Source organism: Amaranthus tricolor, chromosome 2 (genome assembly GCF_026212465.1).
Source record: "Amaranthus tricolor cultivar Red isolate AtriRed21 chromosome 2, ASM2621246v1, whole genome shotgun sequence".
NCBI classification, from domain to species: domain Eukaryota; kingdom Viridiplantae; phylum Streptophyta; class Magnoliopsida; order Caryophyllales; family Amaranthaceae; genus Amaranthus; species Amaranthus tricolor.
This window is the reverse complement of record NC_080048.1, coordinates 13,441,072-13,465,766: the sequence shown is the minus strand read 5'-3', so window position 1 is coordinate 13,465,766 and position 24,695 is coordinate 13,441,072. Positions and strand designations below refer to the sequence as shown.

At 33.7% G+C, this 24,695-nt stretch overlaps 1 protein-coding gene across 1 annotated transcript; it reads right to left on the bottom strand.

Annotated features, from left to right (window-relative positions):
• Window positions 1–466: 466 nt before the first annotated feature.
• On the bottom strand, window positions 467–21,903 carry LOC130806161 (endoglucanase 5-like). The gene is made up of 14 exons (XM_057671115.1): window positions 21,650–21,903; window positions 20,848–21,060; window positions 20,561–20,761; window positions 17,612–17,698; window positions 10,865–11,029; window positions 3,093–3,216; window positions 2,816–2,979; window positions 2,281–2,623; window positions 2,164–2,199; window positions 1,921–1,962; window positions 1,492–1,542; window positions 1,271–1,357; window positions 878–922; window positions 467–738 (listed from the first exon to the last, which is right to left on the bottom strand). The coding sequence occupies exons 1-14, from the start codon at window positions 21,872–21,874 to the stop codon at window positions 617–619; spliced, it is 1,905 nt and encodes a 634-aa protein (XP_057527098.1). The 5' UTR covers window positions 21,875–21,903; the 3' UTR covers window positions 467–616.
• Window positions 21,904–24,695: the final 2,792 nt, after the last annotated feature.

Below are 24,695 nucleotides of genomic sequence, written 5' to 3'. Positions count from 1 at the left end.
AAACTTTAACAAAGCAAAGTTCAATTCTTGGTAATTTCGAAATGGGTTTTCACTTGATTTCAAGTTTTCAACAAACCAAGATTCAATTGCATAAACGGAGTGAACGACTTACCTACATGAGAGACAGTGGGTTACTGAATATTTAAAAACCTCTAACTGCACAAAACTTAAATGAACGAATAAAGAGCATAATGATAAACAACATACGACACAACCCTTTTTTTAATTTACAAAGGTCCTTTTTCAGGCTTTTTTTAACCCTTTTATAGCCCGCTTCATTTCAATAATAATAGAGCCCGTTTTCAGCCAGGTTATCACTAAACCCTTCTAAAAACGGGTCGGATAAAGGCTTTAAACCTCAGTTTTGTAGTTGCCAACCCTAACATGACTATGAGGCTAAAATAAGTATAAGACCTCACATAGACATATGTTGGATCTGTAATAATGTCTGGAGATACTCTATATATGACATTATAGTAACAAGGACAAACCACACTTTTGTAGTTGCTACTCTGCATTTCAAAGTTCATTCATCGAATACATTGAATATATTACTCTCGCCAAAGAAAGGACCATTTATGAAGGTATCAACTACTCTAACAGCTATAACAAGAATTTAGAGAATTGCTAGCAGAGGCACAAACAATAGCGTTATTGATCTTAGAACTAAACTCGGGATTCGATCTTTGTGCGTTGGAGGTGCTGAGTTTATTGGTTGAGTAATCAGGACATAATCCGCTGCAAGAAATCCAATTATATTCATACATTAGTGCCAAATTCACCAATCTATCATGGAGTATTATGATGTTTCTGACATTATAACTTGCTTAATATTTTTCTACCATATAAATGAGCTGAAGAAAACATAATTACTAACCTACTAGTACGGTGGGAGCAGGTGCACCCAAAAAGTAGCCAGGACCTGTACACATGAACAAATCAGCTTCAATTTCATTGATTTTTAGCTTAAGATATATGGATGTAGCTAATAAACTTCACTACTGGTCCCTATAACTGGTTTAGTATCAAGGGTATACTAGCTCATCAATTTTTTTTGGTGTCCATTCTCATCGGAACCAACGATTATTGTAAAATAGTATGCTAAATCACATGCATTTAAATATGTGAAATTGCGTATAATGTTTTTTTATTCAGCGTCAGCATAAATAGGAGTTGCTCAAGGCATTGAGGTAATAGAATGGAATGTTATTTTAATTTTATCATGACATCTATATAAACACAGATGATTATGAGACGTTCCTTTGAGTACCTGGAGCTGGTGCTAGTGTGGGAGGTTGCAGCACAGATTTACTTTGAACAGGTGTCTCTAACGGTTGATCTGGAGGAGATTGAGGAACTAGTCACAGGTATTGAAATGTTAAATTAATAATTTGATCCAGGAAAGGGAATGGAAATAAAAAATTTAAGGGACATTCAGTATCAATTACAAGTTTTTAGATGATTGTTTATAAATTCAAAAGTAGCACTTACCTTTAGCTGTTGATGGTTCCTTCATTACAGGTAGTAACATTGCAGGAGAATCTGTTAAAATATTGAAATAATAGTTATTTCTTTAATATACACATACACATACACAATCCATGAATTCACGTTATGTAACCAGGAAATGCCTACTGGACATTGGACTAATGAAAGCCCTATAATTAATTACTAATACGGATAACATCCAAGATTTTTTTATATTGTTGTTGTTGATCGCATAGAAGATTTTGAAAGGGCAACATAGTTGACACCTAAAAGCCAACATTTTCGGTTGTTACCTTGCGACACATTTGAAGCTGATGGATATTGATATGAGGTTAAACCTGAATGTTGTATGGTATTGGTGAAAATACAGGGACTTATCAAAAAGGTATTAATGGAAAAAAGGTTTGCAAGTAATAGCTTTTTAGTAATTACCTAATGGTGTGCTTGGAGCTGATGTTTCTTCTGAATAAGGATCTGAAAATTGATAGTGATCATACGCAAATGCACATAAAGTTGATGGAAATTAAACGGAAGTATATCAATTTGAACTTGCTAATACTCGGTAAAATTTCCTTTGTAGTTTGTATGATATCTAATAGTCGATTCCATTTGATAGCAATTTGAAATCTGAAGGTGCAAGAAAATATGCAAAAGAGTTTTGTTGATGATGCTTACTCTGTGGAGGTGTCGTAGGGGAACCATATCCATAACCTGCCAAAAGACATAAGAAGGGAAATTCTAAGTCTGAATTTAAGAAAGTAAATGATCAAATTAGTAGTTTCTGAGAATGACCTGTATCAAGACTTGAAGAGGATAGACAGTTCAACTTAGAGAAAAGTCCTATAAGAGGCGCGACAGAAGTAAGAGTAGCCTCACTTTGGGCATAGTTATCTCGATCATCAGAGAAACAATCACTGCTATCAGGACCTCCAAGTAGAGCACCATACAAGACATTTGGGTTTGGACCCGAATTCTTGTACCATTCCTCAAACCCTTGCACACAGTCCAACTTTGTTTGAAGCACATGTATAGAGGGAATGGAAGAACCTCTATGGTGAGGTTTTTGAGGATACTTGGTTCCATACCCTACTAAGTAGCTCATTGATTGAGGATTCTTACCGAGTATATAATCGGCCTGTGCCATTTCAAATCAATTAGACAAATATCACTACAGTGTTGTGCCATTTCAAACTTATGACTAGTAACTTCTCCTGTGGCTCTATCTAATTCACTTTACCTTGGCTAGCCAGACAAAACAGCCAGGCTGAGTTTTAACTAATTTGTTTTTAGGTTATTGATAAAGTGAAGAGAATAGTTTAACACTAACCTGCGACTTTGCGAAGTTAAGGAGATTTTGAGGCTGTACTTTTCCATCTGGACAATCAACCACAGATTTCGAGCGAGACAGATAGTCAGAATAGATGGCTAAAAGGAATGAAGCTGAAGCCGCATACTGTAGATTGTTTGATGCAAGAAGGTAAGCCAGCCCTCCTAATACAAGAAGGAAATATAATCAGCTAAGGACTTTCACTTGGTCTTATTAGCAGTTCAACACTACCATTAGACCTTAAACCTTAATAATAGAAATAACATAGAAAATTGACCTGGAGTCATAGGAACATTGTACCCATTGTTTTTTCCCAAATAAGCACAAGTAAAGTAGTCTGCTTTAGCTTTGTACTGCTTCAAAGTGTTGGTATATGATTGACCTTCTCCGTCCAGTAAAACCTGTCAAGTAGAAGGTTCACAAATATAAGCTTTGGTTTTTTTCACTACCTATTCTTATCCAATAAGAACCTTAAAATCTATAAGAACAAAGATCGAAAGCCGGGTATGCATACTTCTATAACCATCTGAGGGAGAAATCACATATTTCTAACACTTTTGAATAATTAGTGCATACAATATGTACTTTTAGTAGTTTTTATCAACAATGGCATTTCATTACTGGAATGTTATTAAGTGACTCCTACTTAGATGTGATTGGGAGGGTCGGATGTATACAATACATGGTGCAAAAACAAGGTTGCAATAGTGGATCGGGGAAATTTGTTATGCAGGATTATAAATTTTTCTAACTTGCTTTTGAACTGATACTTTAGTAAAGTATAATTATATTTATTTGTCACTTATATAAAAATACTAATTGGAATTTGTAATTGCATTGTGTAAAGACTGTCATATATGTGATTAATTGGTGATTGTTATAAGTTAATATTATAGCAATTAAAGCAAAATGATATGAATAATAAGTTAACATTTAAACTTGTACGTATTGGAACACATAACCCCTAATCCTAATACCCTAAAGAAGGAATATGAATAATTGCTGGACGATTCACCTTGCAGGACGATAAAGAAGCATAAAACACCTGCAGGATGGTTAATCCTGCAGAGCGATAGAAGAACATAAGTACCTGCAGGATGTTTAATTCTGCAGAATGATAGAGGAACATAAATACCTGCAGGATGGTTAATCCTGCAGAATGATAACAACGAATATAATGAAATGGCATAAGATAACTGTAGCCGTACAAAGAAAAAGTTGTCAACACTCGTATAAGACAAGGCACCACACCTACCTCGTACCCTACCTAGGAAAATGTACTAAAGACAGAGAGTGGGGACCATGGTGCAAAGATCAACAAATCACCAAATGCCACATAGGCCTACGAGATATTCTACTTCTCTCTCCATTGATCCCCAAAAGATTCCATTCAAGGTAAAAGACAAAATGGCCATTAGGGTTTTGGGATCCTCTCTTAAGACTAACTACTATAAATACACAATGCCTTGCATCACCAAGGGTAACGTATCTTTTTACACTAAAAACCATACAAAATATTCGCTTGAGCTTCAACAGTAATCTTCTTAAGACCTTACTAGCTTGATCATCAGAGGAGGACCCCCGAAGGACCCCTCTCTGGCCCTCGTTTGTTATCTTATGCAGGAGAACATAGTGAAACAGCCTAGAAAGCGACTTAAGCCTCCCCAGTGGTTCATATCTACTTTGAATCTTAAAAGACATTCTTATCGCAACAGTTGAGAGTGTTGATTGTTGGGACAGATAAAATGATCAATGTTGGGAAGAACTTATCACCAATAATTAAGGCTGAGTTAGTAAGCATAATGAAGGAAAACATAGACCTCTTTGCATGGTCTGCAGTAGATATGCCTGGTATCGACCCTACCACCATCACTCGCAAGCTAAATGTGAGTGAAGGGTCAAAACCAATAAAACTGAAAAAGAGGAGCATGACTCCTGAAAAAGAAAAAGCAGCCGAAGAAGAAGTACAGAAACTCTTGGAGGCAGGGTTCATCGAGCCCTGCTAATATCCTGAATGGCTGGCCAACGTTGTGCTGGTATCGAAGGCAATAGGAGGGTGAAGGATGTGTCTAGACTTTACCAACCTAAACAAGGCATTTCCTAAAGATTTCTATCCTTAACCTAGAATCGACCAGCTAGTAGACTTTACTACAGGACATGCTTTGCTCTGTTGCATGGATGCTTTCTAAGGGTACCATCAAATCTTCATGGACCCTGCTGATAAAGAGAAAACTACATTCATTTGCACAACGGGAGTCTACAACTACAAAATGATGTCATTTGGCTTAAAGAACGCAGGTGCAACATACCAACGCTTAATGGACCAAATATTTGCCAGTCAGAGGGGGAGAAACATGGAAGTGTACGTGGACGATTCAATCGTCAAGAGTAAGAAGGATGAAAACCTCATACCTGATCTCAAAGAAATCTTTAGGAACATAAGGAAGCACAATATGAGATTGAATCCCAAGAAATGCTTATTTGAGATCAAGGCTGGAAAGTTCTTAGGATTCATGGTGCCCCAAAGAGGTATAGATGCAAATCCAGCCAAGGTGCAAGCTTTCTGGACTTGGCGGAACCAAAATCCAAGAAGGATGTAATGAGGCACACTAGGAGAATGGCGGCTCTTTCCAGATTCATAGCCAAGTCAGCAGAAAAATCCCTGCCGTTTTTTAAGGTTCTCCGTGGGAATAAGAATTTCTTTTGGGAGGACAAACAGAAAAAAGCTTACCAAGAACTAGAAAACCACCTACATAGCCTACCCACCCTGGCAAGGCCTGTCACAAGGGAAACTTTGTATCTGTATGCTGCTGCCAGTCAAACCACTGTAAGCGCAGCGATAGTCAGGGAAGAAAGAAATATGCAGCAGCCAATCTATTTCGTAAGCAAGATCCTACTAGATGCAAAAACCCGTTATTCTCTGATAGAGAAGAAAGCCTATGCTGTCGTGGGGGGCCGCCAGAAAACTCAAAGCTTACTTCGATGCCCATCAGGTAATTGTATTAACTGATCTACAACTTGAAAAGTCCCTAGACAAGATTGAAAGGTCTGGGAGACTGGCCAAGTGAGCCGTTGAACTGAATGGATACGGGATCAAGTATCAAGCAAGAACTGCTATCAAGGGACAAGCCTTGGCTGACATATTTGCAGAATGCACGCACAACCCTGTGCTGAAAAAAGATGCTCCCGTCTGGCGGCTGCTCACAGATGGCTCTTCCAGAAATGTAGGGGTAGGAGCAGGAGTTGTCTTAATATCTCTTGAAGGGAAAAACCATAGAGTATGCTCTGAAGTTCCAATTAAAGGCTACAAACAATGAAGCAGAGTATGAAGCAGCGATTGCAGGCCTGCAACTCTTCAGAGCCTTGGAAGCAAAATACGTAAAACTGAGAATGGATTCTCAATTGGTGGTAAACCAGATCCTGGGGGAATACAAGGCTAAAGAACCTTCAATGCAGAAATATTTAGCAAAGATCAAAAACCTAATGGTACACTTTGAAGGCTTCGAAGTAGAAAGACTCCCCAGATCACAGAATGAACAGGCCGACGCCCTTTCCAAATTAGGAAGCGCCAGCCAACATGAAATGAAAAGATCTATTTTGGTGGAGGTAAACAAACAAAGTGCAATCCATGAAGACGCAACATTAGTCTTCGCAATCAACAGATTGAATCTTCCCTCGTGGATGGAAGATATGCTGAAATATAAAGAAGAAGGTGAGCTACCAACAAATCCTACCATGGCCAAGAAGATCAAAAACCAGGCACCTCAATTCACAATCGTCAACAATGAGCTGTATAAAGTGGTTAAGAGCGGTCCCCTGTTAAAATGTGTTACCCTTGAGGAAGCTGAATACATTCTAAGGGAAATCCACGAAGGGGTCTATGGTCATCACCAAGGGGTAAAGTCCCTGGCCCACACTACATTCAGGGAAGGATACTACTAGCCAAACTTCCTCTCGGTGCAAAGAATGTAGTTGAAAGATGCAAAAAATGCCAGAAATTTGGTCCTATCATTAATATACCTTCCAACGAGCTAAAATTCATCCACAACCCAATTCCTTTTGCTCAATAGGGCTTAAATCTCTTGAGGCCAATCCCTGTGGCCCTGGGAGGGGCCAAATTCTTTATAGTGGGTGTGGATTGTTTTACCAAGTGGGTAGAAGCAAAGCCTCTCGCTACAATCACCTCTAGGAAAGTTGAAAAGTTTATATGGCAGCACGTCATCACCAGATTTGGGTTACCCATTGTCCTGACGATGGAAAATGGAAAGCAATTTGATTATGATACCTTAAGGAAGTATCTCAATGGTTTCAAGATCAATGTCGCATATTCTTCAGTCTGTAATCCTCAGTGCAATGCCAAGCTGAAGCAGCCAATAAACAAATCATGAATGGGCTGAAGAAGAAACTTAATGAGGCAAACGGTAGATGTTCTGAGGTCCTGTATGATGTATTATGGTTACTCAGAACTACTCCCAAAAGAAGCTATAGGATAGACTCCCTTTAGGCTAGTATATGGCACAGAGGCTCTACTTCCCGTTGAAATCGGTATACCAACTCTGCGTGCCCAATGCTACGAAGAAAGTGAAAATCAAGAATCAAGGCTGCTGGACCTTGAGCTCATTGAGGAAGTACGAGAAGAAGCTGCTCTAAAAATGGCAGCCTACTAGAACAGGGTTGCAAGATTGTACAATAGAAAGGTGAGAGAAAGAACCTTTCAAGTGGGAGATCAAGTCCTGAGATATGCCCAAACTACACAAATTCGAGATCATGGGAAACTTTCTGAAACTTTGGAAGGTCCCTATATTGTAACTCAAGTTTTGGGTCATGGAGCCTACAAATTGAAAAAACCTGGCCAAGAAAAATTCAGGCACAATTGAAATTCTAGAGTCATGAAGAAATATTTTGCATAATTTCGCTGTAGTCTAGATTTTTATGTGATCTGAACACAACTGTAATGAATATGGTCCTTTGTGACCTTTTAACGAATCAAGTTGACTTTATATACGACTATACTGATAAAATTTATACTACCTGCGGATTTCTCCCAAACTTGGGAATCTAGAGGTAACAGTTCAAAGAGGCCGCTCAATAGAAGAGCCTGATCAATGAAATCTGCTACCTTAACCAGGAAAACAAAAGCTTTTCAGTTAAGAGAGACCCTAAAGTCCTGAATGTTATCCAAAATAGGAATCAGGCCAGATAGGTTTACGTCACTGTTTGGCTAAAGCTAAATAGTGGCAGAGGTTACTTCAAAGCCAAGAGACTTGGATAATTTCTGGCTTATTTTCCTTGGGTCAAACATTTATCAGGAAAGTTATCTAGTACCCTAATAAGATTGTTCCAGATCCCAAATTGACAAACACTTCTGAAACAGCTAAAGTCCCTAACGTATAGGGATGGTACTAGGGTCCTGATAACCATCAGACCAGGTCAATGCCAAAAGACTAGTATAATTCTGGTTCATCCTTCTTAGGACATGGATTTAACAGGAAAGATATCTAATGCCCTGATAAAATAGACTCTTCTCCTAAACAGACTTTTACCAATTCTTGGATTAAGAACCCCAACAGGAAAGTCATTTTGATACCCTGAAAATAAGGTCTTGGAATCCAAAAAGTAAAGGCTAACGATCCTTGGGTCAACACTCTTTAGGACAGATGTTTTATACCTTGAAGAAGGCGTTTTAGATCCCAAACAGATAAAAAAATATACTACCTAGGAATTTCTCCCAATTTCGAGAATCTAAAGGTAACAGTTCAGAGAGGCCATTCAACAGAAGACCTTGACACAACGGTCATATCGTCTTGAAACACGACATCCAGCTAACATCGTCCTAAAAATAAAATATCCTGCAAATATCACCCTGAAACACAATATCTTGAAAATATAAACCTAACGCAATTTAAAACAAGTATAGTCCACATCCTTTAGCATGATTACTAAAGCACATGGACTAGGGGGCATGTACAGGGATAGTACAACCATATATCCCATAAAAGGCGAGTAAAGAAACAAAATTTTTCTTTCAAAAACCTTGCAAAAATAGACACCCCAACTCTGAAAGAGCACACAAAAGGAAAAGCATGAACTACAATCAGACTTGTTAGCTCCTTCTGCCATGACCCAATAGACCTGACGGGCAAATTGTATGTGTTGGAACACATAACCCCTAATCCTAATACCCTAAAGAAGGAATATGAATAATTGCTGGACGATTCACCTTGCAGGACGATAAAGAAGCATAAAACACCTGCAGGATGGTTAATCCTGCAAAACGAAAGAAGAACATAAATACCTGCAGGATGGTTAATCCTGCAGAGCGATAGAAGAACATAAGTACCTGCAGGATGTTTAATTCTGCAGAATGATAGAGGAACATAAATACCTGCAGGATGGTTAATCCTGCAGAATGATAACAACGAATATAATGAAATGGCATAAGATAACTGTAGCCGTATAAAGAAAAAGTTGTCAACACTCGTATAAGACAAGGCAACACACCTACCTCGTACCCTACCTAGGAAAATGTACTAAAGACAGAGAGTGGGGACCATGGTGCAAAGATCAACAAATCACCAAATGCCACATAGGCCTACGAGATATTCTACTTCTCTCTCCATTGATCCCCAAAAGATTCCATTCAAGGTAAAAGACAAAATGGCCATTAGGGTTTTGGGATCCTCTCTTAAGACTAACTACTATAAATACACAATGCCTTGCATCACCAAGGGTAACGTATCTTTTTACACTAAAAACCATACAAAATATTCGCTTGAGCTTTAACAGTAATCTTCTTAAGACCTTACTAGCTTGATCATCGGAGGAGGACCCCCGAAGTACCCTTCTCCGGCCCTCGTTTGTTATCTTATGCAGGAGAACATAGTGAAACAGCCTAGAAAGCGACTTAAGCCTTCCCAGTGGTTCATATCTACTTTGAATCTTAAAAGACATTCTTATCGCAACAGTTGAGAGTGCTGATGGTTCTCTTAACAGCCAAAACATAAAAAATTATTTAACACAATACATTTGCATTGGATTAATATTGCAATGTTATTTTAAAAGGTTAAGTGACTACTTGTAATCAAAATCATAATGAACGTCGCAGAGGTTCTTGTAGCGTATTTTCATAGTTTGCATCATCAGTTGAATATCGCATTGGTGGTCTCCTATGTCACCCTTTAGATGTTTGATGGTTGTTCTTCACCAATTGAGGGTTGGGTTTAGAAGCCATCAATGCATTTACAAGGACTAGAGAACCCATACTAACTGTATCCACCTCCATGATCACCATCATCATCACCACCCTCAAGACCAACGTCACTACCATCATCATCATGGTCACTAATATAGGTGATAACGCACAGTATCTCTGATGACTGGATTCACTTGTTAGTGGACGATTAATCGTAGGAGTATTTTGTTGATTACCACCATCGACACCATCATTATTGTCACATGGGGTGCTTAAATTAGGGTAGAATTTGGTTGATAGTTGTAGATTATTGGAGCTTTGGACGACTAACATCTAAAAAGATTATAAAGTTGATACCTTTTTTTCTGTATGTCGTGAAGTAAACATATTCTTACTCGCATTTTCCGCGAAATCCCATTTCAACACGCTTGAATCGGACAAAATTCGAGTTAAATCGCTATTTTTCAGTACCCCATTATGAATCCCATGATTTCGGTCTAGAAGAAATCCGTTACAACTCACCCGAGTTGTGTTGGTACGTCTATTTTTTGATACCATGATGCAACCTTACCTTTAGTAAAATATAACATAAAAGGTTGTTTTGATTGACCCTTGTTAGTATGCAACATTACATAAATAAGAAGTATATTTGTGTATTATCATTTTAGTTATATATTTAGATATAGTTTCGAAGCTTCAAAGATAATAATAAAAACAATATGCCTAAAAGGCTAAAAAATTAAGCTAAACTACTCTATCAAGTTTGTTAAATAAAATTTTCTGTACACAAGAACGCAAGATTCCTAAAGAATATAAACATATCATATCAATGCATAGAGGTGGCATAAAGTAATCACCTTAGATAGAAGGATTTGTACACCAGCATACTTGTTATCCCAAGAGAACATTTTAACAGCATTTCCAGTTCCACCTAAATCAGCTCCATTGTAAGAAGCATACTGCAAGTAGTAGTTGTTGTTTGTTGCTCGATACAACCAAGCAGCTGCCCACAACAGCTCATCCTTCATACATCATCAACAACATTCAGTGTAACTAACAAAGATTGATATTTAGTACGCTTATTATTCATCAATTTAACATCAATACTGACAAGTCTATAAGCTGTCTTTTGCATGTTTTATTTGAGTAGATAGTATTTTCATCCCTTATCCCATTTCACCATGTTTTTTGAGTGCTTGTTTGGTCAAATGAAAAATTCTTATAGAAGAGGATTCCAAATTAGAATAGGCAATTAGTTAATAATATAAGGATAATTAAAATAATTATATATAGAAAATATATACTCTTTCTGTTCTATATATTTAACATTTTTTTTTTAATTTCTCTCATAAAGTTGGCCCATTTTAGTTTTTTTTTTTTGTGAATTGGGCCTTCTTTTTCAAAAAATTTTATCTCACCATGGCATTACAATGCAGTAATGAATGGCATTATGGCAATATGACATTTTTAACCGATGGCATTATGTTTGAGAACTAATTCGAGTGCCTTATTTTATTTCTTTTCCTTTTATTCATAGTCCCAAATTACACTGTGAGTTGTTATGTCTAACTATTGTCTATTTATTTCTGCGTTTTCTTTATAATGGTGACCATTCTTATTGCTTTATTTTGTTTAGTATTTTATGTAGCAACAAAAAAGAATATAACTTTTGTCCACCTTTATTTATAACTAATATACGACCTCAAGCGGATCTTTTTAATATTAAAAAATTTTAGATTAGCAAATGGTGGGTATATATATATTAGGAGTGTTTCAAAATCGGATATTGAATTCATCCGAATTTAGAACTCTGGATATCTAATTTTTGGATGATGAAAAGCATGATTTGCTTTCAATTCGAATTTCAAATATCCAGTTTTTTTTATTTTTAAATTTAAAGTTTGAAAAAAAATCATTTTGGGAACATGATTGAATATTTAAATGTCTAATTTAATTAACATTAAATTAGTTATGCTACTTAGTTGTAGTTGAGAATTGTAAATATTAGTAAATTCAATAATATATATAAAGTTTCTTCCATTATACGATTTTCAAAATTAAATACAGAATAAATCAGATCGAATATTTTTGAATAGCCCTAGTATATAACATACAAATGGGATGAATGGAACGCAATGGACATTTGCCAACTTAATGGGTTATATCCTATATCAGATCAAATCAAAAGATATTATAAATATGTTGTTCCCTAACTTCTAATATAAATGTCAGCATATCATATAAAAGTTTCTTCCTTTATTTTGTTTCCAATTTTCATTATATGTAATTTCATTAAAAGATGCTATTAATATGTTGTTTTCTAATTTTTAATTTAAAATTTATATATGTCATCTAAATGATTCTTACTTTATTTTGTTTTATTTTTTTGTGTCGATATATCTACACATTATAATATATGATTGGAAATTTGTATAGCTGGATATAAAATATAATTTTCTTGATTAAAAGTAATTAATTTACATTTCATATTAGATATTATCCAACATGATTTATATATTGACAAAATATATTAAACTTTATATTTCTTAAAATTGTAATTAATTCTATAATTAAAAGGCAAAGATCAATAGTAATAATTACTGCATTAGATAAGTCAACTAATTTCAGTTAGACATTCTTAATTCTCCAATCAAAAAATTACTCTTGGTAAGGGATTTAGAATTGTAACACTTGACATTTTATAGTTTTTTTTAATGATGTTATGATTATATGTATACAAATATTTTATTTAAAGGTACCTAATTTTTATAACTTGAAACACTTTTTAATTTGAATATGTTGTGCATGATTTTTTTGTCCGCAAGTATTGAACATTTTATTAGCCAGAATTATTGTTTTTAATCGATTACTCCTAATTAATATTTGAGTTTTATTCCTAATTAATATTTGAGTTTTATGTTATTGTGAATATGTACAGTTATACGTGAAAATTATAATAATAAAAAACTATTTTTGTCCTGAATAGTGTAGGGTAGTTAGACTCTTAGTGCACCTAAACGTGACATAAGTTTATATTGTCAAAGGCAAATTAACTCCTTAAGGTGTTGAATAGACCTTTTGAGAGGAGTACGTGAAAGAGGAAAAGTTATTTTTGTGACATTATGTAAATATACATTGTGAAAAAGTTTACAAGTAGACGATTTCATTATTTTATTATACGTGTAGCATATTTCAATATTTAGCATAACTGGTGAATATTACTATCTTAAGTCAAACATTTTTTTTAAAATGTAAATGGTTACATTAGATTAAATATTCACCTTGTTATGGCTCATATTTTGTGTTTTAGTTTTTCATAGGAAATGATAAGCTCTTTGACATGTCTAATACATGAGGGTTGGGTGATGTATATCATACGTCATGAGTGTATTTTAATATATAAGTGTTACAATATTTATTTTCCTTAACTATATTTGTTTAAATGTTTATTTTGACGCGTTACAATTTCTAAGTATGTCAGACATCCCGTAATTAATTTTTGCTGTTATTAAATACTATTTACGTCTTATAATTCATGATATTTTATTATTTCAAAAAAATAAAGGTGTTACAGATGATCAAAAGGCGATGGAAAAAAGTTCTTTGCTAATTTTCCAAAAACATGACGAGCAAGTGACGACGCAACTATAACCCAAATTGGTGACAACCCTTGGCAATCGTCAGGTCATCGTCCAGTATTAACGTTTAGTTTTTCTTCTTTTCTTTTTTCAGAATGACAACTACATGACTATGACCCAAGATCATCACCCCTACTAGCTACAACTTTAGCAAAGCCATTGCCATTATGATTTTTATTAATCACTTCTGCTTTTTTAAATTGAAAAAATGTTGCAAATATAGAATAAATTTTTTTTTTTGATTTGTATTAATATTTATAATATAAATAAAAAATATTAATCATCATAATAAATATTAATGATTAAATTGGTCTCGTTAGCTCAGTTGGTTAGAATGTTGGTCTTATGAGTCAAAGGTTGTAAGTTTGAGCCTCGCTGGGACCAATGTTGATGTTTATTTTTTGCATTAGAAGGATAGGGTGGGGATACCCTTCTTAGAAGGTGAGCCTCATTTTCATATTGATGATGTAATAGCTATATATTAAAAACTCTTTTAATCTTAGCTTAAATAGCATTGAGTATGGATTTGTGCTAGTAAACTATTTATTATTTATCCTTAAGTGCAAAACATAATGAGTGTTTAATTTTTTGAAACTTTTAAGTTTGAATAAACCAAGTTTTGTTTTGTTAATGGTTTTGATAAATATTATTATATTAGAGTAAAGATTTTCAATGTACTTAGTTTTATTAAAGTTAATTTGATTTACTAAAATAATATAAATTTACTTCTAAATTAGCTTCTTTGATAAAAATATTAATTTGGTTTCTTATTATAAAACTTTATAGTATTTGCAAATAATTTCACAACCTATGTTCACAAAAGCTTTTTTTAAATAATTTAATAAAAGTACTTATATTTGAATATTAAAAAAATATATTTATTTAATTAGAAAAGAGTATGAAAGAAATCTTTTATAATGATATTATAGTTATTTGGTATTTAAAAATATGTTGTTCTCAAAGAAAGTGAACTTTTTTACTAAAAACAAGTATTTTACAATTTTTCTTAAACCTATAATCTTACTTCGAAAATTATTTTAAAATAGTAAATAAGTATTTTTTGACCTCATCTTTTATCATATCATCCACACGCATGTAATTGAAGATATTCAACCATTAAATTGAGGTAGCTTGTAGTATAATTAAAGATAAGAGTGTTGATTTGTAAAAAGGTCAAATTGAATGACGGTTTTGCAAGGTCTAAAAGATACCCTAATGTACCTAAACTATACCCTATATAATTGAGTGCTACCACTTGAAAACTTTTTCTAACACTCTAAACTTTCTAGTGATACATCACACGCCCTTATATCCCTCCAAAAAAGATATATTCATATCCATCTTTCTACCCCCTACATCTCAATAGTTTCTTAAAGCTTATATGCCTTCAACAAATCATCCTTTTCTCCCAAATTCTCTTAATGAGTGCCTTTTATTTTTATACTAGCTCATACGCACATATACTAGGGCTATAAGCCCCTCATCTTCAAGCAAACATTCACAACTTATTCTTTTTTGGTCAGCTTTATACATTAAAACAATTTAAAGTGTTTACCCATATGCCTCTTCATGCATAGATAAAATAAACCTTATGGTGGCCTTATACACAAAATTCCTCACATTTAGACCCAAGAATTGCATTAATTGGAGCATGAAAGATTATGTTTTGCCTTGAAACATTTCGAAAAACTAAGAGTACACCAATTTCGAACACCTTCTGTTCTAAAAATTCTCGACCACCTTCTACTCATTTTAACGCTATAGTTTATTCTTAAGAAATATGGGTCTTAGAGTTTTGTGCAATTAGATACTTGAATCATTGAATTTGAAGTTCGGAGCTAGAGGTTATGAGCATTTTAGTAAGACATAAAAAAGACCTTATGATGGTTAGATATTTAGACTTTAAGTTGAATGTGGAATTAAGAATTGGAGTTAGAGATGAAGATAGAAAATAAACTTATTATTTCGTAAGCCAAAATCATCAGCTTTTGTAAGGTTCTACTGTTATTATTTTGGGAGCTTGGATTATTATTTTTGAAACCTTGAAGGTTATCCTTGGACACTACAAAAAACTCTTGATTTGGCGATGGAAAAATGGCGACGGGAAGAGATGGTCGCCCATGGCGATGAAACAGCGAGGGAAATTTGGGTCGCAAAAGCAAAAAGCAAAGTGGCGACGACTTGGCTAGGAAAATGTGGGTCGCAAAGCAAAAGGAGTAGTGGCGACGGCATTAATCGCGTCGCCCGTTCGTCGCCAAACACGATATTTCTTTTTAAAATAAATTTTACAACGTGGCGACGAACTTAGCTGTTGCCATTTCGTCTCCAAAGAAGACATTTGTTTTTTATTGCTTTATTTTGTTTAGTATTTATGTAGCAACAAAAAAGAAAATAAATTCTTGAAGTTTGTGAGCTTCACGGGAAAACCGAGATGAAGTGTCCAAGTTATTTAATTAACTTTGATAACAGAAATGATAACTTTCAAAACATTGAATATAACTTTTGTCCACCTTTATTTATAACTAATATACGACCTCAAGCGGATCTTTTTAATATTAAAAACTTTTAGATTAGCAAATGGTGGGTATATATTAGGAGTGTTTCATAATCGGATATTGGATTCATCCGAATTTAGAACTCTGGATATCTAAACCCGCGCCATGACCATCCCTAGACTTTACCTTCTAATATAAGAGACCTTCCCTAGCTACTCTTCACTCTATTACTTAAATGATCTCCAACAGGTTGGCCTCTTGAAAAACTAAATTGTTCACCAAAGCAGGTCACCCTATTCTTATAAATTTCCCCTCAACTATATCCCATCTTATTCTTTTTCCTTAGATTCCCTTAATTCCTTTCCTCAAGGATCCACCAAATTGTTAAAAATTTCTTTTGGAGTTCTACTAATTCAGTAAAGAGATAATATAATATGATTGCTTGGAAACATCTTACTGCTCCCAAAGAGTGACAGTCTGGGAATTAAGGATACTGATCTTGTTAACCAAATTGCACAAGTCAAAATTTGCTTGAAACTCGAGCACTTTAGAGACTACCTATCTTTGTCCTTCCTCCGCTCTAAGTACCAAAAAGTTGATTCTTTTGTACAAACTTTCTCTCAAGGTTCCTATATTTAGAAGAATATTGGGAATGTGTGGAGTACTTTTAACTTACCCTCCTAGAACATTTAGTCTTCCTTTAAGTTGTCCCTTTAATTCTACAATTTGACCGAAATTAGTTCCTTAAGATTCCTCCTTATGGGACCTCCTTGTTTCCATGAAGTCTCGATGTTTATTAATGATGCTTTACATTAGGATAACTGGGATTTTTCTTGTATATCCTTTTCCCTCCCTCCTTGGCTCATCACTACATCTCTGTTTTTCCTGATCTCTGCAAGTCAGGTTGCGAGAGCTAATAGTCTGTAACCTCTCAAGAGGGAAGTTCTTCAACTCTTGCCTTCTTTACTCCCTCCTCCACGAACCTAAATAACACATTAATCCCTCTACCTTCTAGTTATTGATATGGAAATCCCAATGCCCACCAAAGGTGATCTCTATTTTCGTATGGCAACTTTCAGGAATCCTAACCTCTATCACAGATGCATTATTCCTACTTCGGATTGTCCTATATGTCCCTTTCTAGTCACAACTATCCTCCACAACCTCCATGAATTCTTTGCAGCCAAGGAATTCTTGTTGATACGCTACCTAACTTTACTTGAGGACATCTTCCTCCTTAGTCTTTTTGAAACCGATAAATTAACTGATGTAGACTATCCTATTTTTTTGAGAATAAAGCTCAGGCATTAATGTTATTATTGTCGTAGAGTTAGGGAACTGGTTCTCGAAATAAGCTAAATATAATCTTATTTTATTTATCCATTTTGTTCATGATTTGAGTTTTATTCAATCCAAGCATGACTTTTGATCGAAAACAAATGTATAGAAAGTAAAATAAACATCAACTAACCGAGTATCCTGATGAAGGGTAGAATGATTCTACACCTGGAATGGAATCATCATATTGTCCTCTAAACAAGTCTGCAAAAGAGAATAACTGCACCAACAAAAATAAATCCAATACTTCAACAAAAAATGTTTCTAATCGACACTAACTGAAACAATTTCATATATCATTAAAACAAAATTTTGACGTAACGTTAGATGCTCTTTATTTCCATCTCTACAAAATTATTTGAAAATTTATCTACTTAAAGCGGGTGGATGCCAACAAAATGAATCTAAATAAAGTACATGAACTTTGCAATTACAAGTCTGCAAGCAATTTTTGAGAGTATATATGAACTAAGGATGTTGAATGCACCGGATACGGATCCAGCCAGATTTTACAAAGGTGCCTTTAAACTTAATATGAGCTTTACATGGGGCGAGATTTTTACATGGGTCGAGCTTTAATACTAAAAATTATTATAACCCGATCTTATCAATTTAAATAATAAAACTATCATTTGTAATAATTAATTTGTAGAGACGTTAATAGTCCCCATTGGCATTGGCATTCATAATAATTAAATTATCTATTAATTGTGCTATTACAAAGGCTGTTTTTGACCCTTATTAAGCCCATTTATAGCCCACTTCATTTTGATTATAGTAGAGTCTATTTTTCACCCAATCCATTTTCAACCCGGCTCTTACATAACTTTTCTAAATCACGCGTCGAATACGGATGGGGGCCAGACCCATTGAACACCCCTAGCTAATATAAACCATTTCCGTTTCAATCTCATTTTTTACTACCTCTACTTGCTGGGATCATAATTTTATTCACAAATTCTTGTGTGAGACAATCACCATATATGAGCTATCTAATTAACACAAGTTTTAGCATATAAACTCCTTGTTTTGAGGTCGTCTCATCGAGAAATGTTCTCTCATAGCTCAAGTTTATTTTATTTAGTCAATTAATACATGAAATTACAAATAATATAAAATTATACATTTTACTGATTTGTCTACAATAATCCCAACTTTTTATTTAATATGAATAATCCCAACTATAAGGGTACATGCTAAGAATCCACCAAGTTAACCTCTTACCTATACAATAAGTTGAGATTATTATAAAAAAAATCAGTAAAAAATTCTATTATTATATGGTAATTTTTCCTAAATTAAACTCATGAAATTATTATTAAAAACATGAAAACTAAACCACTAGATTGCTTCATTGTTTCGTTTGTAATCAAGTAGTACATTCGTTCTGAAATACTTGCTACACTAGTATTTTTTTGGTATGCTTATTGTTATTCATGTTTATACATTGCAGCTAATGTGTAAGAAAAGATTGTCAAGTGGAATATTGTTTAAATTGTCTAATTATTTATTTTTATAATATGAATTTTTAAATTTTTAAGTTATGCATAACTCAAAATATAAAGTATCAAAATAACGCATTTGATGCATAATAAAGTAAAATATAACAAGTATAATAGAACAGAAGAAATAACATAATAGAATATATCAATAACATAATATATAAATGACTCCTCCATCTATCCCACAAATTTTTCTCACTCCCCTTTTTAATTTGTTTCTATAAATATGCCATACTTTCATTTTTGGTTTTGAAACACATTTTTTCTTTAATTCTCTTTCATATATTTAAATTATATTTATATTTGTATTTCATCCACATATTTCTCTCAGTTTTAAAAAATATCACATGCTTATTTTTCTTAATTTTCTCACCAATTGCATTTGGGCAAAAACTAATAAAACACACAAACTATGAGCGAAAATTATTAATATGACACATAAATACTTTTTTTGTCCTTTTACTTGCACACAAACACCTTTATATGCAGTCCAATGTGTTTGCCAATCATATATATCTAAAGTTATAGAAGACTAAAAATTGCTCACTCCAATTTAGAGTTAATGTTCCATTTGTTTTTTGCACGTTTGTCAATACACTAATTCAATTCGTAATATCTTTAAAGTTGATATTACACATTGAAACAAATCAAACTAGATCTCACTTAACTATATCTGAACTTATAGATTAAGAACTATATACAAATTAAGAGTTAAATGCGGATAGCGTCGAAAAGCAAACAGGACATTTACTCTGAACTGGAAGGAGTATAAATATTTGATATTATGAAATACGCGAAAAGATGAATAAAACAACATTTCACGTAAAAAAAATTTTTTGTATGATAATAGCAATATGCAAACTACCATATAATGATGAACAATACAAAAATTGATTTAGGTACAAGTAATTAAAAATGGAGAAATTATATGTTCAGCACCGATATTAATTTAATTAGAAGAAAATATCTAGAATAATCCAAAATTATCATGATTTTCCAACAATAATCATACTTATTGATTAATCATGAATAAACCCAACTTTAGAGGGTATTTTCCTAGAAACCCGGTAACCGGATGACTTGATATAGTAAGTTTAATTTTTGTGAAAATAAGATAATTGTAAAAAAGTGTCAAAAAAATCTTGAAAAAAATTTCTAATCTTTTTTTTGTTATTTTGAATTTTTATGTAAATTTTCAAAAATGTTTTCTAATTTTAGATTAATTTTCAGTTTATTTTTTGATGAATTATCTACTATAGCAGGTCATCGGATTATCCAAGTTTACTCTAGGCAAATACCTTCTAAAATTGAGATTATTCATAATTAATTAATAGGTGAAATTATTATAGAAAAATCATGAAAATATTAGATTATTCTATATAATTTTTCCTTTAATTAATTGGCTAGCTACTTTATACGTAGCCATTATATTTGTCTTTTTAAGTTTTTGTTTCAAAAATTATAACTATCATACAAAAGAGTATTTCTGTTGTGTTCATATTAAATGAAGTAGAAGTAACATAAGCAAATAAAAACAAAGCAATTCCCCATAGGCTATAGGCTCAAAAAAGGGTTCATACTTGTTTTGCATGAAGCAAGAGAAGGGCAGAGTAAGAAGAATTGTAGGGCTGAAAAGCCAAAGAAGCAGCAGCCAATGCAGCTGCAGTTTCCCCAGCAACGTCTGATCCTGGCTTACTGGAGTCTACCTTATACGCTTTTCGTGCTGTCGTCAAATCTTCTGGACGCTGCCAACAACTGTGATCTGCTTCACCATCTCCTACCTTAATCAACATTATGAATTATGATTAAATGCCATTTGTTTCTCTTTATCATTCCTTATTAAAGAGACACACTAATTAAAAATTACCTGAACCCAAAGAACATTAGTCTGTGAATGTGCCTTAAGAAAGTAATCAGTACCCCATTTTATGGCTTGAAGGGTATGTTCCAACTGGTTAGCAGATATTATCTCTTGTCTTAAGTCAATTGCTGCCCAAGACATTAGCGTCACACTGAAAGCCATTGGAAGCCCAAACTTTACATTGTCTCCTGCGTCATAGTATCCTCCCACTAAGTCTACCTGCATCCATTGCCATTTATATACCATTAATAATATAAATCATCATAATTAAACACTAAAAATTTTATATTTGGTAAATAATTTTGCATCTTATAAGTCAAACTAAAAACCAAAACTTATTTACGTTAATTTTTAATTTATTGACTCATATTTTCTCTAATAAATGATTGCAAAGTTACAATTGATGTTCACAACCTACTAAAAGTGTCAATTATCAATTATTGAACAACCAACTCTTAATTGTTGTCAAATGTCTACTAATTAACTATGGGACAATCTTGAAGCTTTGCCTATAACTTGAAAATCCTATTCTACAATGCATTATTGTCTCTTGAATTTGCTAAGGTTTTGATTTAATTACATAAATTCACTCTATTAATTAATATGCTATTTTTTTCTTAAAAACTACCCCATACTCTTTTCTCACTATATCGACCGTATTGCCCATTATTTCATCCATACATCTCAAATATTATATCTATTATATTCTTTACAATAAAATGAATTAAAAAATTAGAAAAGTAACAAGCTGTAGTTGTCACAAATTTGAGGAGTGTGTATCTGTACGTAGCATATGCGTAGTACATACTTGTTGTGAGAAACCATCGTTGAGGCAAGAATCTGCCCGCCACTGAACGCGTTGGTTGGAGGGAAGTTTACCGGATCTCTGTGTTTCGAAAAAGAACAAGGTTTTGTCGAGTGCATCGCTGTAATCGAAAGTGGTTGCAGCAGCATTGGCTGAAGCTGAAGTTATCAGCAACTGACAAAGTTGTAAGGCCGCCAAGAAGAGGCCAAAGAAGTATAGGCTTCCCATGATGTTGAAGCTATTAATTTTAGTTAGCAATTTCCTCTATGAACAAATTTTGGGTGAAAATATAATGTGTTAACATGCTAGAATGAGGAGACGACAAATTCCATAATATTAGACTCTCGTTATCATGCATGTATATATGCTTATTATGACTATTTTACAAGTTGGTTGTATCCACGTTCAAATGGATTTAACTTAGCGCTGCTCACGTTTTGTTCTTCTTGTCAAGGTCAATTGATTGTAACCCTCTTTTATCAGCCCCGGTTCTTTTTAATATTCCTGGGATAGACGAACCAACAGCTAAATTGGTGTTGTTTTAATTGTACTCTCTCATATGATCACTTTTAGAACCTGTTTGGTAAGAGCGCAAAAAAAAGAAACGAAATGATATTGGATAAGGAGGAGAATGGAATGAAATTAACCCATTTCTTGCCAAATGGAACCGTTTTAAGATCTCATCAAAACCTTTACTTTTTCTCTCTTCTTGGTTCTTCCACACACAATTAACACTTCCATTTTTGACTTGTTCATGTTGATCTTGTAGTTTGTGATAGTTTTTGTGGAGTTGGAGTTAGAAGTTGTAGGATTATTGAGCAAACATGCCAGAATTTTTTGTTTTCCTTTCTTCTAATATAATGTGTTTCCACAGTGTTGAAGCTGGTAATAAAATGGTGGATTCAAATACCGGAAAGTAACGTAAACGGAGTCAAAAAAGCTTCACCAAACAAAAAGAAACGGATTCACTCTTCCAAATTCCCTTACCAAGCCATGAAAACGATATACGAAACAACCCCTTAATTTGTTCTCCTATATCTTAATTTATAAGTTAAAACTTTGTCATTTCGCATCTTATTTGATTTATCTCATTGCAACGATTATCATATTAATCGTTATAATTTTTAATTAAGACAATTAGAGATATTAAAAGTTAAAATGTTGCATCCACAAGTGTATAAAAACTAAATGGAACTACTAGCTTGAATAGGAGAGAGTATAATATATTTTTTCGTTTTTTAAGATTGCTCTACATATACATCTTGGATCTTTGTTGAAATTAATGGCTATACTTTTTTTCAATCGATCAAATACATAAAAAATTTTAATCAAATGAAATTCTATATAGAAAAAGTCACGATCATCGTAAAGAACATCTAATACTGAAGTCTATCATGATCTATCACATCCTTGATTTTCGAGGGGGTCTTTAGATCTGGTGTGTCTTTGAAATAGAGATAAGTTTGATACTATTAACTATTAACAAAACTGACACCCGTGGGCCGTGATGACGTCATATTTATTTTTACCATCGAATTGATAATAAGACTCCAAACTTTCACTATAAGAGTCTTTAAAACCTAATATATGGGTAGATCGAATCCAATAAATAGATAGAATATCTTTATAATATAGAGAAAATAAATTTTATTTGTAACTAAAAACAAAAATAGCAAAATAAAGACATTGGGGGATTACCATCAACCATAAACTTGGTAGTAGCCTCAAAGTTATCAATAAAGACTAGAATAATTTTTTTTTTAGAAGAAAAAGGAGAGGGAGGAGATTGGGTTTTTTGTACTATTATACTTTGATAACTACTATTCATCAATTGATATTATTTAATTTTTATTGTTTAGTACTGTTAGAGCAAGAGCTAATGTAATAGTCCGTATAAAGACAACCCAGGTATTTACATAAATATATAAACTCCGGGTAGTAATTCGGACAAAAGAAAAGTCAAACTTAGTCAAAGAATCGATTACATTCTAAAGAAAGTCAAATTACATTCTTAACTCCCCACCTGTCAATCACTCTGCTAGTTATCATCACGACAACATCATCCCAGGTTCAAAGAACAACGTACATGTCAGAGACATAATACATGAACAATGAATAGTCAAACAAGCAATGCCTTCATCCTAGCTAGCATACAAAGACTCTAATCGTCGTTCGATTATCCCATCATCCAAATTCCCAACTTATGACGTTGTCCGGCCTATACGGGTTGCCAAAGTAAAATTTTGGAAGAATACACAAGGAAGAGCCAATCCCAAGGCAACTTCCAGACCAAGATGTTGCCCGACAATTTAACGAGATCATTAAGGTAAGAGTATGCATACCCCGTGGTGGCCCTTATTAGGACCATGCCATGAGCCAAAAATTCCATAATAACAACCTAGGGATGGCAACGGGGGTCCAGTTTTGCAAGACCTATATTCAGATCCGTGGATACTACAAATGCAATACCGGATCCGGGTACAAAACGAGTCTGACTTGTTTTTGCTTTATTTTTTTTGTATTTTTAGATCATGTTGAGATTGCCATAAAGCTATATTCATATACTAATGATGATTAAAAAAACATTATACAACTTAAAATTGTCTTGAAAATAACCAATGAACACATTAAAGTTGTTTATTATATAAATAACATTGCCGATACACAATCAAATTATAATTATAATACAAAACATAGTCGTTTGTGAGGAGTAGGGTATTAGGAGTAGTGTAGAGTAGACTTGTAGTACAATGAGTATAAGTGTGTGACTTAGTGATTAAGTGGGGATTAGGAGTAGTGTTAAGTGAATCACATTCAAATTATAATTATAATACAAACTATGTACAATCAGCAAGTATATATATTTAATATATATGAAATTAAAAATGAGTCCGAGTCCGAGTATTTTTCTGAGATCCGGATCCGGCCCAGTGAAATTTAAACGGATCCGATGGATTCATTTTTTAGGACCCAAATTCGTGAAAACAGATACGGATATGGGTCGGGTCTAATACCCATTGCCATACCTATAACAGCCCCATAAGGGTAT

Coding starts and splice junctions, on each gene's coding strand:
- LOC130806161 (XM_057671115.1), bottom strand. CDS start 21,874: ATGGGAAGCCTATACTTCTTTGGCCTCTTCTTGGCGGCCTTACAACTT. Junction 2,624..2,815: donor TTAACTTCGCAAAGTCGCAG/GTTAGTGTTAAA, acceptor GAAATGGCACAG/GCCGATTATATACTCGGTAA. Junction 1,543..1,920: donor AGCTCCAAGCACACCATTAG/GTAATTACTAAA, acceptor ATATTTTAACAG/ATTCTCCTGCAATGTTACTA.